Below are 16,893 nucleotides of genomic sequence, written 5' to 3'. Positions count from 1 at the left end.
AATGTTTTTGCATCATTGACACCTCTGCCTGCACGATAAGCAAATTGTAGCGGGTCCATCTGGGAGTCGGTTTCTCTGATGATGTGTTACTTTATGATCCTCTCCATGGCCTTCATCATCAGAGATGTGAGGGCCACAGGCCTGAGGTCGTTCAGTGATTTGGCGGGGCTTTTCTTGGGGATGGGGATAACTGTGGAGTGTTTCCACAGCTGGGGGACTGTGCTGCTGTCCATAGAGCTCTGGAACAGGGTCTGAAACACGCCCCCTAGCTGCTCAGCACAGTGCCTCAGGATGCGGCCACTGATGTTGTCTGGACCAGGTGAGCTGCTCTCCCTTGTCCTCCTGAGGGCTCTCACCACATCCTCTCTGCTGAAGGTGAGTGCAGAGTCACTGGGTCACCTCCTCGCTGTGAGGTGACAGCGCTAACCACTCTAGTCCCTAGCTGTTAAGCAAATAAGTAGCATAATCTTTCACCATCTTGTATCCATTAATAAAAGATTCATTTAGCTTTCATTGATCACAACACAGAGCTGAGACTTTATCATTTTCAGATTGTTTCGTATGCTGATGATGTCATGGTGTACTGTCGGCTAAACAGCAACAAAACTAATTTTTCATTGTCCTGAAAGTTTCCCTGTTTGGGTTGAAAGATTGCAGACAAACTCCTGCACATTGTCTAAGGTGCACTCATATGTTAGGATAGAAACAGTTTGTCTTCAGCTTCTTTACTTTGCTGTGTTGTTTGTTGTGTTGAAAGGGTTGACGACCTTTGTGGGTGACGTTGTTTATCCGTTTCCAAAAGCACCGCCGCAGGAAGTAGTTTGAGTTTCAGTATAAGGCGACCACACGCTGATAAGTAACTGACCAATGATTTAATGATGACTGTGATGGATTATGGATATAAAAATGTGAATGCCATTATGTTTCATAAATACCTGGACTGTGTGGCGGCCTGCAGGGAAAGGAAACAAACGGTCTGCCTGACTTTGAGCTGAGGTCAACACTTCAGTAACAGTTCACCGAGCTTATCTCCTGTCCGCAGAGTGTGTGTGTGTGTGTGTGTGTGTGTGCGCGTGTGTGTGCGCGTGTGTGTGCGCGCGTGTGTGCGTGCGTGTGTGTGTGTGCGCCAACAGTCATTCGTTTGGCTGACCTGCAATCAGTTTATGTCCAACGCGAGCTGCAGATTGTTAAAGCTGAATAAACTGTGTGTGTGTGTGTGTGTGTGTGTGTGTGTGTGTGTGTGTTCCCCACTACTTAGGACCCACCCTGCCCCGAGGAATGCTATGAATCATGGGAACTGAAAAGAATGCTATGAATCATGGGAGCAGGTTGCCAGTAAAATGCTAAATCGACATATTTCTTCTTCTTCTTCTTCTTCTTTTTGTGTAGTTTCCACAGCGTGCAGGAATTTATCTTATTCCTCTCCTCCTGCACACCTTTAATTAACAGATTGAATCATTTTCAAACACATGGTGTTAAAGAACATTTTAACAGCTTTACAATAAATATGACGACACTGAAACGTCAGCATCTCTTTAACTTAAACACAAACTTCTTTACATCTTCAAGTCAAAGTCATTCACCGTCAAACACATAATGTCCCCCTAACATAATGGTTGGGGAAACACTGCATGATAATAACAATAATAATAATAATGATGATGATGATGATGATGATTGTCCGGGGTCAGAGTGTCAGGGGAAACCTCTCCGGTGAAACGGTGTGACACGGAGCCACTCTCTGTGCTGTCTCTCTTTGATGTCCCCGTCAGGATGAGACACAAACAGGAAGTGAGCGGACACAGACCCTCTGCAGCCATCTTCCCTCTCTTCCTTCCTTTCTCACTTTTTCTTAAACAAGGGACGAGGTGTGAGGTCGACAGGGTCAATGTTAACATGAAAGAAATTTATCTCCGTCCTCCATCTCTCTCCCTGCACGTTAGAAAACCTCTCTAAATCTCTCCCTCTCTCTCTCTCTCTCTCTCTCTCTCTCACTCTCTCTCTCTCTCTCTTTCTCTCCTCAGGTACCTGTTGGAGCAGGACTTCCCCGGGATGCGGATCGGTCCGGAGCCGACCACAGACGGCTTCATCGCTGTGATGCACGGCGAGAACGAGGGCGTCATCCCCGGAAACGCTCTGGTGGTCGACCCTAAAAAACCCTTCAGGAAGCTCAACGCCTTCGGGAACTCGTTTCTCAACAGGTGAGGAAACAAACCGCTGCTCTTCTTCTTCTTCTTTAATATCCCACTCAGCTCGGGGCTCCGTTGTGTTTATGTTCACCGCCATGTTTGTGAGCTCTAAAAGTACGCAACATCCCGTCCAATCGGCCAGACGGCGACACAACACACCTGCTGCTTGTAGTAACGATTTAAAATGTGACTTAAGAAGAAAAACAAAGATGGAGGACGCTGGACGTGGTCCGCTGGCTGTCCTGGCGTGCGTTGGGTTTTGCAGCAGAAAAATTAGAAAAAGAAGACTGGTGAGACCTGGCTGACAAGTTGTGTTTATGTTCACAGCCACGTTTGTGAGCTGTAAAAGTGACCCAACATCCGGTTGGTGACGCTTCACGGTCTGCTCACTCTCATTGGCTGTGGCTGTTCATCAATTGGTTGCGGCACGCCTCGAATCAGATACCCCTAAAATCGCCGAGTGTGTAGGACACGATTCTTTCACCTTGTTTATCATTTTCTGTTGAATAAGAACAAATATTAATCACATGGAGGGATCTCAAACAATCCTTTCAGTCACTACTGAGGGAAGCAGAAGGTAAACTTTGGTAACCTAGCAACAAGGAGCAACGGTGAGAAACCCTCTGAGGTTAAGGGCGCTACTAAAAAAAAAAAGGCGTTAACGGACACGGTAATATTCCACTTATTATAACTGATTTTAAAGAACTGAAAGTGTGCGACAGTTTGATCTAAACGATCATCTATCATTTTCAACATGAAATAATGAGAAGAATCTCAACCTCTGCTGAGTTTAAGAAAGAGCGTAACTCCCTCTTTAGACAGGTCTCTACACGCGCACACACACACACACACACACACACACACACACACACACACACACACACACACACACACACACACACACACACACACACACACACACACACACACACACACACACACACACACACACACACACACACAAAGATCTTGGCAGATTTCCACACTCCTGTCACTGCTTTCCTCAAAAAGATGGGAAACAACCTCTTCACCCCTGACTGATGTAAACACACACACACACACACACACACACACACACACACACCCTTTAGGATGTCAGAGTTCGTAGCTCAGTTTAAATTTAGCTAAAAACACGTCGGTCCAAACGTATTTCCTCCGTCCAGAAATATTTCTGAAAGCGGGAGCAGGAAGTGGACGGACAGTCGACCCTCAAACTGCGTGTGTGTCAAAGTATGTTTGTGTGTGTGTGTGTGTAAGGTTTGTGTGTGTCGATGTGTACCTGAGACATTCCTTTAACCAGGAATCCCAGCTCAGTGTGATAGAGGAACCAAAATAAGTTATTGTTTCCAGAGGAAGTGTGTGTGCGTCACCTCGTGTCGGCGCGGGCGGCGGTTTGTTTTTTCCCGCCTGCTGAAGTCTGTCTGCTAAATTTAACAAAAACTCTAGATTTACGACGAGGTGACAGCAGGGAGGTCTCACTCTGACGTTTATTTATTTATTTACAGTCCGAACCCCAATCATAATCATAAAAACAAGATTTTTCTTCTTCTGCGTCTTTTTTAGAGTCAGAACTATCTCCTGCATACACGCACACTGTTTACACACATACACACACTCTGTGATCACACACCCACTTTATTACACAACAGCCTCAGTGTGCTCTGACAGACGTTTAACAACCTGGATCCTTCCTGACTGAAACAGTAGAGCGAGCAGAGTCAGAGATAGAGCAGCTTCATTAATCAGCTCAGGAGGAGATTCACTAAGATAAGATGATGCACAACAATGCCGTTTAGTTGATCAGTTTCTAACTATTGTAATGACTCGTTAATAATCGAGAGATTTTCTGAAACTGCTCAGGTTGTACCGTGGTCCGAATGTTCAACACTTTGATACAAAACGATCTCTGATATCTATTTCAGAAGACAGCGTGCAGGAGATTGTCTGCAACTTGACATCAGAGTCTAAAACTATGGCATCCGGATCCTTAACCTTTGCAGCTTGTTAAATGTGAACGTTTTCATGTTTGTGTTTTATTTTCTGTGACGATCATCTCCAAATCTTTGTTTTTAGTCAACACGAAACATATTAGACGTTTGTGAAACACTTAAACAGTCATTAACTGCAGCTGTAATCTGTAAAGACGGGTACTGAGCTACTGACTGACTGTACCCGAGGATCATCTGCAGACAGACACAATAAATAAATAAATAAATAATTCAATGATAGGTTTCCGTCTCTGTGGTGTAAACGTTACGTCAAGTCGAGATTAAAAGAGTTCTTGGGAAGGAGGCAGCTGTGTGTTTGTGTCTGCTTTAGTCTTTAAGATCTGAAGCTCAACAGGGAGAAAAAAAATGAAATAAGAAGCGTGGACATTTGAGTGCTTTGATACATCTATAGGACTTTTAAGACTCAACGAAACAAAGTTTAACATTTTTCTGTGTTTAACATTGTGTGTGTGTGTGTGTGTGTGTGTGTGTGTGTGTGTGTGTGTGTGTGTGTGTGTGTGTGTGTGTGTGTGTGTGTGTGTGTGTGTGTGTGTGTGTGTGTGTGTGTGTGTGTGTGTGTGTGTGTGTGTGTGTGTGTGTGTGTGTGTGTGTGTGTGTGTGTGTGTGTGTGTGTGTGTGTGTGTGTGTGTGTGTGTGTGTGTGTGTGTGTAGGTTTATCTGCTCCCAGATGCCCAATCAGGTTCTTCAGAGCATCAGCATCATCGACACGCCTGGTATCCTGTCAGGAGAGAAACAGCGAATCAGCAGAGGTACAAATCTGTGCGTGTGTGTGTGCGCGCGTGTGTGTGTGTGCGCGCGCGCGTGTGCTGACTAAGCTAATCAAAAGCGTCCTGCTGTTGTTTCATAAACGTCCTTGAGATTCTTTTACTTCCTCACATTGTATGAAGTCACAGAGCATTCAGGCCGCTGGGAGCCAAAAACATGAAAATCACTCCTCCCCTTATGATGATTGCAACCACTAACATGACACATGTTAGTGGAGCATGCTCAGAGGGGGTTTTACACCTGACATCTGAAAGTGATGCTCTGATTGATTTGTTTGTTTTTCTTCCCTCCAAGCGTCACACAGCCCCGCTCCCCTCAAGAAACATCACCTCTTAGCTTTGTTGTGATCGAGCTCCAAAACTTTCAGGGTTTTAAAAATACATTTATCAAAGAGGATCTTGACTGATCATAAGGGAGACGAAATAAAGAGAAAATGAGATTCATTCTCCACTTCTCCTGAGTCCCATCATTCTCTCACTCTGTTCCTTGGGGATGTTTTTAAATCTGCCTACTTTAAAGAGTCAGAGGAACAATTCCTCTTTTCACCCGAGCGACCAAATGTCTCTGACTTTTTTGTCCCGCCCCTTCTTCGATTGGTCAGTGAGAGACAAGTGACCTTGAGTGCTGAAACACTGAACGGTGTTGGTCTTGTATTGAAAATGGGCGCTCTCAGTGCTAAGAACGGCGTTAGTGGACTCAGACCCTCTCATCAAATTTCTGGGCTTTGTGAAGTCTACCATATTAGGTGACCTGACATTTCCTCCAGGAAAAATGTAGACCATTTTTACCCCAGAGAAAAGAAGAAAAGAGAAGACAACATGTGTGTCGTCCCGATGTGAGTCCTGCTCTCTAGAAGATGGTGAACCCTTCAGATCTGGATCTTTGGCTCCACCCCCAGGACAAACTTTACCACAATCACATTGCCACCGATATTTCTTGTGAAACCTCTTTTCTCTCACTACCTGTTTTGTGTGTCAGTCTGTTTCCTGCGGTGAATCATTGTTGCTGATTTTTAACCACAGAGGGTTTGGAAGGCAGATCTGAAACCAGAGAAAGACTTTCTCACACAAACTAAACACATGGTCTCAGATCTGTAGGAAGAAGAAGATGCAGAATCAGTCATTTATCAAACACTTAAACTTCATATTAAATTAAAGCTTCATTGTAGTAAGTCGGATTCGAACCTGGGCTATGCCTCTGTACATGGGGCGCACACACTAACCTCTAGGCTACCACCGCCCCTAAGAAGTGCATTAAAATAAATTCAATCCTTCAACAGAAAAAGTATCACTCTTGTCTCTCTAATCTCAGATTTGTACTCTGTGCAGTTCTTGTTCTGACGTCGTCTCGTTGGACTTCTGGGTGTTCTGATGAGGAGAGAGAAACAGTTTACTCTGATGCTGACGTTTGGTCAGAGTCCAGACTGAGGCGAGTCCTCAGAGAGAAGAAGATCCATCTGCAGGAGGAGAGAAGTCGTTACAAAGCTGGCAGAGACAAAGAATGAGCACAGCTGCATTTTTAAAAACAGATTTCATGTGAAGGGAACGAAAACATGAGGATGGAGGAGGCAGGAGGGATCACTACGGTGTGTCTAAATTATGTAAACATTGAACCCTGTCAGACTTTAACCTCGGGTATCAGAAAGGAACAGAACCCTGTGTCGGGTTAGAAATTGTTTTCAGTGTCTGCTGCTGGACTTGTTTCAGGATTTGACTAATTCATTTGTCTTATTAATGATATTAATTCATGCTTTGTGCTAAAATTGTTTCAAAACAGCAACAAGATCCAAGATGTCCGTTGTCATGAACCAATCAGTATCAAGATTCAATATGTTTACACATAAGAGGAATTTATCTTGATGTTATTTGTGCAAAAATAAAGAACATATAAACAGAATATAAAAGAAGAAAGTCGAGACCGAAAGAATGAGATCCGTGGATACAAGCGGCCCAAATGAGTTTCCTTTGGACTGGGTGACTGGGCTCGGCCTTAGATAAAGGATGAGGAGCTCAGACATTCAGGGTGAGCTCGGAGTGGAGCCACTGCTCCTGCGCATCGAAAGGAGTCAGTTGAGGTGGTTCAGGCATCTGATCAGGATCCTCATGAACGCCAACCTTTGGAGGTTTTCCGGGCACGCCCAACTGGGAGGAGACTCTGGGAGACTCCACTGTCTAAATACAGTGGAGGTAAAATCAGACATCATGGGGGTCACGTGATGCACGGACGGAGACGAGAGGACGTAGATTTTTCGTCTCCCCAACGGGTTGATTCTTAATCAATATTTTACAGTATTTTTTGCCAGTCAACTGATATCCAAAGTGACGACGGTATTGATAATGTCTGTGGAGAACTTTTTCACATCGTGTGGGTCGGCTAAAAGGAAAGAAACTCTGCTGCTAATGCTATGCCTGCTGCTAGCCAAGATAATGAGCATGGTGACTCCGATGATGCAGCATGAGAAATTTTACACATTATTTGAGAGGATTGGCGCTGTTTAGCAACGGGTTTTGGACCTGGAGGATACAACAGCGCTGGTCACACCGCGAGTGGATACTCTGGAGACTGCACTGAGAAGAGCAACGGACCGTATTGAAAGCATGGAGAACCAAAGCTGACGGCAGACTGTGAGAATTGTTGGACTTAAGGAAGGCATGGAGGGAAAGGAGTCGGTGGACTTTTTTGAAAAATGGATCCCAGAAGTTCTGGGCATATTAGGAGAGCGAATCCGGATTGAGAGAGCCCACCACACCGGTCCTCCGCTGAGGCTTGGTGGCAAAGATGGTCCGAGAGCTGTTTTGGTGAGGCTACACAACTACACCGACAAGCAGAGAATCTTGTATGCGGCAAGGAACAAGGGCAGGATTAAAGTGGAAGGCCAGGACGTATCTTTCTTCCAGGACTTCTCCGCTTAGGTAATGAAAAGGAGGAAGGAGTCAGCAAGCGCCCGGAGGAGGCTACGTGGTTCAGTTTTTGCTTGGAACCATCTCTGTTCTTTTTTGAAGCTTGCACACGATTTAAAGTCATAGATTGGTTAGGATCATATGAAGCAGTTATTGTTGGAACACAACATACATATACTTTTACTGTCCAAATAGGATAATAGGAGGAGATTTTAATTGTAGTTTATCTCCGTCATTGGATAGGCTTCCACCTCAAAACACTCAGTCCAGTAATGCACGGGCAGTCGTGAACATTATTAAGGAATTTGATCTTTTAGATGTGTGGAGGCATTTCAATCCTTTGTTAAAAGGCTACACATTTCAGTCTCTTCCCCATTCTTCAGCGTCACTATATTTTTGTGTCCAGATGTTTATCTTATTTAATAGAACACTCAGCTATGAGAACTAAAGGCAACCAGGATAATGTTGCAGAATCTGATAACAAGAAAAGCGGAAAAGGACATTCTTTTTGCCAAACAAAGGCTGTATCCGAATTGCCAAGTACCTACTAAATCTTTCACTCAATCTTTTACTATCCGTGCTGTATACTGTTAGTACCTACTATTCAGTATGCACACACAGTAGGCAGATATTTGTTCCTACTTCTTCTGATTCATTCAGTATGGAAGTGACGTCATTTACGTTTCCCGAACCGGCCGCATTCACCTGTTTGTTTTGTTTTCTTTGTTTAGCTTTATTCAAGAAGAGTAATGCGCATATACAGTCAGGTAAACAAAAAACAATATCACAATGTAAATCAAGTAAAAGACAGATTAAATAACTAAATAACATACAGTAGCCTTCATAAAGAAAAGTACAAATGAAAGACAGTAATATACAGAATATAAAGTAAAATAAACCAATAAAGACGCATTTAAATAGTGAAATCATTATTTAAATAGAGGGAGAACGGTTTTATAATAATGCAGACATTTGTTATATTTTCTCTTGTTAATTAAAAGTAGTGATTTCAGTCGGGACTTTAACTCTAGATTAAAAATTGATTCAATTAATCCACACTCGTTTGTTTTGATTTGGTGGCGGACGTGAAGTGACGATTTACGTTTAATTTCGCACAGCATTGTGGGTGGTAAAATACAATTAATTTCCTGAAAGCACGCATCCGATCCATACTGCATAAAACCCGGAAGTTAGTATCCATACTGAAATGTTCAGTATACTGAGGTGGACCCAAAAAATGCATACTGAATGACCACGAAAGTTCAGTATACTGAAACTCTCTACTGAATAGTACGTACTGCCTACTGAACTGTGGCTATTCAGGAAGGGCCAAAGACTCTTCGAATTTGGCAACAAACCAAACCGCCTACTAGCACGGCTAGCAAGGAATGCCCCAGTAAAGAACTTTATCTCATCTATACAGGACGAAACTAGTCAACGACAAAGAAATAACCTTCGTTTTAATGATGCATTTAAAAGGTTCTATGAAAGTTATATAGTTCTGAAAGCGATGTGAATAAGCTCAAGGAAAGGCTCTTCTTAAACAGTCTGACAATCCCACAACTATCAGAAGATCAGGCTAATCTTTTGGAAGGCCCCATCTCCTTATTAGAAATCGCTACAGCCATATCCTCACTCCAATCCGGGAAGTCGCCAGGGCGGACAGATTTCTGGTTAAGTTTTTTAAAACCCTGGGGAAGATCAATAAATTAGTACTTAGAGTTTTCAATACATTTATTGAGGACTCAAAACTCCCAGAATCAATGTATTTGGCAAATGTAACACTTATATTAAAGAAAAATAAAAACCCAGAACTCTGCTCCTCATACCAACCAATAAGTCTACTTGGAGTGGACATACAAATTTAATCTTAAGTATTGGCTTGCAGGTTGGAACGGGTAATGACTCATATCGTGGATGCAGATCAGAACGGTTTTATAAAGGATCGAATGTCATGTCACAATACAAGACGCTTATTTAACATTATGCATGATCTCAATCAATGCCAAATTCCTGGAGCAATTATATCGATGGATGCTGAAAAAGCCTTTGATTGGGGCAAATACCCTCAATTTCTTTAGTGGTTCGCATATGCTGGAAAGATTTTTCTTGGATCATACAAAAAATGAACATTCTGTATCAAGGTTTTACTCTGAATTACAGAGTTTGGATTCTGATAAACTTGCTTCCTTAAGAACATCATGGTCGACACCGCTGAAGGTGGCAATAGATAAAGATATATATATATATATATATATATATATATATAGCCATATTTTTATAGTAAGTTCTCAACAGGAGCTTCCTCAATTTGTTCCAAATGCAAAGCTAATACTGGAACTAGAATGCATTGTATTTGGGAGTGTGAAAAAATTCATTTATTTTGGAAGGCAGTATGTGGAGAAATAGGCACGGTGATAGGACAACAACTGCCTCCTGGCCCTCTTCTATGCCTCCTAGGAAGTCTACCGAACCCTTTGAAGGAACATAAGGACATAATCCAATTTCTTTTAATGTTGGCTAGGAAGGCTATAATGACAAAAAACTTGTGGAAATCTCTGATATCTGATGTTGTGACGTTAGAAAAGTTAAGATACTGTATTGGAGGAAAGAATCATCTCTTGAAAATGGGAGAAGCTTTTGAATCTTGTAAATGTTAAGTACAACTTATCATAATGATCCCTGAATGGTTATCTTGCTATTGTACAACATCACTATTAATCACATGTATACTGTACTGGTAGATGCTGAATGTGCCTACTGGACCAACTATGCAAATACTTCGCTAAAGTGCACTGAGCTGTTATTGTTTTGTCTTAGAAAATCAATAAAAAGAATTTTCAAAAAAATAAAAACAGACATCTTTAGTCCAGATGTCTTATGTCTTTTTTTTAAAGTTTCGAAAGAGGTATCAAAAAGCATCTGAATATAGTTAAAGTCACGTAGTATGCTGATGACACTGTCCTTTATCTGCCAAATTTATTTTGCACACTCCCTAAATAAGACACATAAGAAACGTCGGCAGCGCATGTGGTCAATTTCAACAGTCTGCAGGAGTTTTTAATGGATTCATTCCTCTCCTACATGCCTCTCTGATGACAGTTTAAAGATGTAGTTTAGACATTTTCAAAACTTAAAGAGATGATTGATCATTTTTAAAGACTTTTCACAACCTTAGATCACTCTTTATGCCGATGACACTGCCATTTATCTGCCTAACATGTTTTCAGTTCAGTAGTTTTTCAGGAAAAAATAAAATGCTAACGCTGCAGAAGAGGATTTTTATTTCTTCCTGAAGTACACTCAAAGAAGGAGGAAGAACTTTTGTTTACTCTTTGTTCCTCTTGCAGTATACAGAAACTTTACAATCACAGAATAGTAATTTTCCTGCTGAACGCTGTCTCTGTTGCTCTCATGTTGAGTCAGCTGGGATGACAGCATCAGTAAAGGCCTTAAACTGAAGGGTGGAGGGAGGACGGAGAGGAGGGAGGAGGGGAGGGAGGGAAAGAAGGAGGGAAGGAGGGAGGATTAAAGCGAGGGTTGGAGGGCCACAGGAAGCGATGGTGGGGCGTTCCCTCCATCTGGAAGCAATTAGAGCTTCTCAGCTGAGGCTGGATTCCTCCTGAAGACGTATAACAGGCCATCACACACACACGCAGGCAGGCTGATGTCAGCATCATCGACAGTTTAAACTTCATCACACACACTCGGAGGCTGCTGCTCTGAAACACACATGACGTTCAGCAGTTTGGATGAAGTAAACATGTGTTTTTAGTATTTTCCCTGCAGCTTCTTTACACACAAACACACACACACACACACACACACACACCACCTGTTTTTCCAAGGGGTTGATGACCTCCATCTTTGTTTTGTGTATTTGCACGTGTTGTTTGTGCAGACGCCTCTGTTTGTGTGATCTGTCTTTGTGTTTGTTTCTTGTTTTCACAGTTTTGAGTTTTAAAGGAATCTCCAGAATCTCAATTTTGATTTCTATTATTTATGAATCATGACTTCAGTTAGAAACACATGAAATGGCTCCTAAATCGTCTGTAGTTCATGAAGTTTATTCTTAACCTCTTCAATTTCTTTCTTCTTCTTCTTGGGTTTAAATCTGTGCATTTCAGTGAGTCACAGTTGGATCTGAGCCTAAATTAAATTCTTTAATCTCTCAGCTCGTCCTCCCGGGCTTTCTACCAACCGTCCCTCCCTTTTGTCCGACTTGGTCCGACCAAGTCCACCAGGCTGCCTGCTCGGGTCTGGCCCAGGTTTCTGGTTTCATCACCATCGGTCCCGATCCAGTAAATGAACTCACTGACCCAACATTACATCACAGCAGGATGACGACTGCTTTGTAGAAGGAGCAGTCTGATATTTCTGTGCAGGATGTTAAACCGTTAGTTTGGTTCTATTTGTTGTCTCTTTTGAAGCCTGAAGACACAAACAGCTGATCGGTGTGCTGCAGGCCGAGGAACACATACTGTATGTGGAACGGTGGCAGAATAGCGCGTACATTAACCCACTGTTGATTCTTAGCTCGGTTTATCTTAAAGGAGCAGTATGTAACTCTGACACCTAGTGTTTAAAATGGGTACTGCAGTCCAAATTCTAAATATTGTAGAGAGCTGTCTCCCCCCGCCCCCTCCTCTCTAGAGTCGATGCTCACACAGGTTGCCATGTGGTGGACACTGAAGCGTCAGTGTTTAGCCAGCTCTGCATCGGTCTGTAAACCTTTCTGCATTTTAACCTCTCTCCATTTTTCAAAAGCATCTCCAATATTGATCCTAGTTTGAGCACGTTTCTGCTCGTGGAGCTTATTAGAAACATGCAGAGGCTTTTTAGGTCGGGTACAATCACTTCTATCTGAACGACTTCTCTTGCCCGCTTCCATCGCTGCAACACCTGTTGGTTTGACCTGATAACTGCTCTCATATCTGGCAAACCGAGGGGCGTCCAAAACGTGCCATGTGGAGGTGCCTTAAAACAGCCTACCTTCTCTGGTCCAAACAAATCCAGAGTATTCAGGACCAGAATCTAAAGTTAGAAGGAGGACATACTGGCTGCTGCATTGTTGTCAGAGAAGCCAGCACTTCAACATAGCATGTTTCCTTAATGTCTGATCATATAGTAAGGTCACTTTATAATTTTACTCACATCTCAATGATTGGACCCTTAAATTTGTTTTGTGGAGCAAACAACCCTTTCTACATTGCTGGATAGCCTATCTTTTTTGACTGTGCTACAGAGCGTCCATCTTGTGACTCATTAGGTGGTTTTGAGTATTTCAGGAGTTATGTTCGTATAATTATCGGCTGTAAAGAGCATCACATTAAAACCCCAGGCTCCATTCTTTGACTCTGCTGGTTCCTACATGAACATATTTTTCCAAGATATAAATACAATAAGTAATGACACTTTACAGGACGCAGTATTGTTAGCAGGAAGGCGTTTCCTTTGAGATAGGAAGTGGAACATGTCAAGTAATCTGTCGTCCTGTAAGAGGGCGAGAAGGGAACAGTTTGTGTGTGTGTGTGTGTGTGTGTGTGTGTGTGTGTGTGTGTGTGTGTGTGTGTGTGTGTGTGTGTGTGTGTGTGTGTGTGTGTGTGTGTGTGTGTGTGTGTGTGTGTGTGTGTGTGTGTGTGTGTGTGTGTGTGTGTGTGTGTGTGTGTGTGTGTGTGTGTGTGTGTGTGTGTGTGTGTGTGTGTGTGTGTGTGTGTGTGTGTGTGTGTGTGTGTGTGGAGGTGCAGGACTGTATTTACTGCTAGCACACACACACACACCCTCAGCAGCATGTCTCCTGGGACAGTCGAGCAGACACCTGAACCTGCAGGTTGAAACCTGAAACTGTGAGGGCTGGTTTTCCTCTGAGTGCTCACACCATCAGACCATCTTCATCATTTATTCATGAAGAGACAACGAGAGGCTCAAAATAACCGAACACTGAACAGTCAATAAAACTCTGTTACACTAAACTCATCATACGTTCTACACAGAAAGGTTCAATCTGTACTCTGGGACTGTCAGCATGGGGAGTGTTTCTGTTTGGAGTCTGAGCTGTATTGACCAATCACGTATCAGCAGGCTTGTATTGTGTCGGTGTATTCAGGAGAAACAATAGAGAGGCGGAATATTCTCCGTGCCTCATGACGTCCTGGCTCCTGTCAGCAGAGTTCTCATGAGGATTTAATGATCTGCATAAAAGTGAAGCCAACAATCAATTCAAGATCAAACATTCAAACTGGAGTCACAATCGCTGCTTGAGGCTGCATTGTTAAAGGCAATCACCGTTTAGATTTCCTGACTTTCTTGAATGCATCGGAAGTGATGGCTCCAGTGGAGAGGTGTCAAAGTTGAAACGATGAAAAGGCTTTTTGTATTTGTATTTTCCATCAGTCAGTTTGTGTGTGTGTGTGCGTGCGTGCGTGCGTGCGTGCGTGCGTGCGTGCGTGCGTGCGTGCGTGCGAGCGTGCGTGCGAGCGTGCGTGCGTGCGTGCGTGTTGTGTCCACAAACAGAGGTGTGTCCTGTCCTTCCTGTCCGTTGAATCCATCAGGTGTGAATTCTCTCCTCCTGCTGAGTTTTCAAATCAGGACTAACAGACTGTGTTTTAATGAAGCTTAAGTGTCTGCGTGTTTACTTTGAGGATTCATAAAGTCGTTCATGTTTGCACACAGGTCCTGTTTACTCATTCCCCTTTCACCTTCCAGTGTATACATACTTGACTCGGCCTCCCTCCTCTGCAGAACCAATCCCTGCAGGGCGATGCAAAACGTGTCACTAGCTGTGCAGCACTCAAGATTTTGCAGCATATGTAAAATTGATCGTCCTGATACATGAAAGACAAGACAGGAGGAAGAATGCAGGGCCGGCTCGGTACATGTGGTACATGTGCTCGGTGTGTTGATGCTGCAGGGAGCTGAAGGACAAAACATCACATCAAAGTAGCAGGACGTGAACCAGAAGCCTAGTTCCTGGATCTTCCTTTAGTCTGGCTCATTTTCTGTTAAAGGGTTTAAAAGCTTTTGTCCCAGTTCACACAGTGTTGGTGGAGCCACACCCACACGGATCACCTTACACACAGTGAGAGACTCAGAGCAGCAGCTGTGACGTCCTCACTGCTCGCTTTATTTGTTCTTCTCAATAACTCCTTTGAGATGAGTTTAAAGGTGCAGGAGAATATAATCACCTATCTCACATCAGCATCGGCTCCGTCATAGAACAGATTACCCTACTCTACTTTGAGTCTTTTGTCCGAGTCAGACGGACTGGTTTGTGCTCTGGATCGAGCTGGAGGCTGTTTGAACAGCTCTGTTTTTATTTCTCAAACAGCTGAACACAGAGACGATGTAAATATTGATGCAAACACTTCTCTGAATATGGTGAAATATCCCGGGAGAACTCGTGAACATGCATTAACCACCTTTAAGCCCTCACACTCTGAGGGAGACACTGGAGGAATAGACTCTGGTGATTCTCTGGATCTGCTCCTTGAGCTCAGGTGCAGCTTTGAACACCTTCATTAAGACCTGATACAGAAAGTTTACATAAACACAGGAGTCTGTTACCAAAGCAAACACAACTGTTAGGCTTCAGGGTGAAAGACGTGTTAGCTTCAGACACAAACAAACAGAAGTCTTTGAAAGTTGTGTTTTCAAATTCACTAATGATGGAAGGAGATGCATCACATTTCAGCAACAAGACGTTTTAAAGTGCTTCACACATGACATCAAAAGCATCAGCGTGTTTAATTTTGCATACATAAAAGCATAGTTGGCAAACATTGGCAATGTCTTTTCTGTGAAGTTTTGAGACAGGAGTTGCTTGAGATTTCTGACCGACTCGTTCCTCTCGTTCTCACCTGTCTTACGAAACAACAGATGGCATCGTTTTCAAAACTTGGGTATTGATGTGTTGATCATCTTGACAAACTCACTTCCTTGTATGATCCTTGTGGAAATATCTGAGTGATTAGTCAGTGGATTTCTACCCAAAATGCTTTGCAACAGGAAGGTTTATTCTGTCTGCGGCTGAGTCTGAAATCACTCACTACTCACTACAAAGTGAAGATACCGTGTTTTAGTGGGCAGAGCATCATCACACCTTATAGTGCACTCATTGTATCCCACAATGCATTGTGACAAGTAGTGTACAACCCATGGTAACTATCCGAGCAGTATATCCCATCAGGCATTGCGGTTCAGAGAGTGGTATTTAACTCGACTGCCCTCAGACAGACAAGAGAGCAGCGTGAACACAGAAACACAATAAAGTTCACATTTGAGCATTTGGACTGAAATCTTCAGTTTTTCTAAAGAGTCAAATATTTAAGATGGAGTCATGTTAGTTTGACCTCATGATGATGATGTGTGTGTGTGTGTGTGTGTGTGTGTGTGTGTGCAGGTTACGACTTTGCCGAGGTCCTGCGGTGGTTTGGGGAACGTGTTGATCGCATCATTCTGCTGTTCGACGCTCACAAACTCGACATCTCAGACGAGTTCTCGGAGGCGATCAAAGCATTCAAAGGACAAGACGATAAGATCCGAGTCGTCCTGAACAAGGCTGACCAGGTGGGACGAGTACTCCGCACGCACACACCTGCACGCAGCAACCGTTAAAAAACGCACACACACATTAACCTCACCTGTGCCCTCAGGTGGACACGCAGCAGCTGATGAGGGTGTATGGTGCCCTCATGTGGTCACTGGGGAAGGTGATCAACACTCCGGAGGTGGTGAGAGTTTATCTGGGATCGTTCTGGGCCAAACCTCTGCAGAACACAGAGAACAGGTGAGACATTCACACGTTCACAAACACACAGAACAGGTGAGACATTCACATGTTCACAAACACACAGAACAGGTGAGACATTCACATGTTCACAAACACAGAACAGGTGAGACATTCACACGTTCACAAACACAGAACAGGTGAGACATTCACACGTTCATTCATTCATCAAACCTCTTAAAACCACCGTAGTTCATCCTTTCACCTCAGTTTTCTTTCATTCATGTGTTCATGCGCTCTCTGAT

General features: G+C 43.3%; 1 protein-coding gene across 1 annotated transcript in view; it reads left to right on the top strand.

The window, feature by feature from the left end:
• Positions 1 to 16,893, top strand: part of ehd4 (EH-domain containing 4) — a 29,500-nt gene that overhangs the window by 4,893 nt on the left and 7,714 nt on the right. Inside the window, exons 2-5 of the mRNA XM_065966204.1 lie at positions 2,025 to 2,201; positions 4,850 to 4,947; positions 16,262 to 16,428; positions 16,515 to 16,648. Of these exons, the coding sequence (XP_065822276.1) occupies positions 2,025 to 2,201; positions 4,850 to 4,947; positions 16,262 to 16,428; positions 16,515 to 16,648 (576 nt within the window). The remainder of the gene's footprint in view (positions 1 to 2,024; positions 2,202 to 4,849; positions 4,948 to 16,261; positions 16,429 to 16,514; positions 16,649 to 16,893) is intronic.

The sequence above is a fragment of the Labrus bergylta genome, chromosome 18 (assembly GCF_963930695.1).
Source record: "Labrus bergylta chromosome 18, fLabBer1.1, whole genome shotgun sequence".
Classification (NCBI taxonomy): Eukaryota; Metazoa; Chordata; class Actinopteri; order Labriformes; family Labridae; genus Labrus; species Labrus bergylta.
Note: the sequence above shows the minus strand (reverse complement) of the source record. Positions and strands in the feature narration are given on the sequence as shown.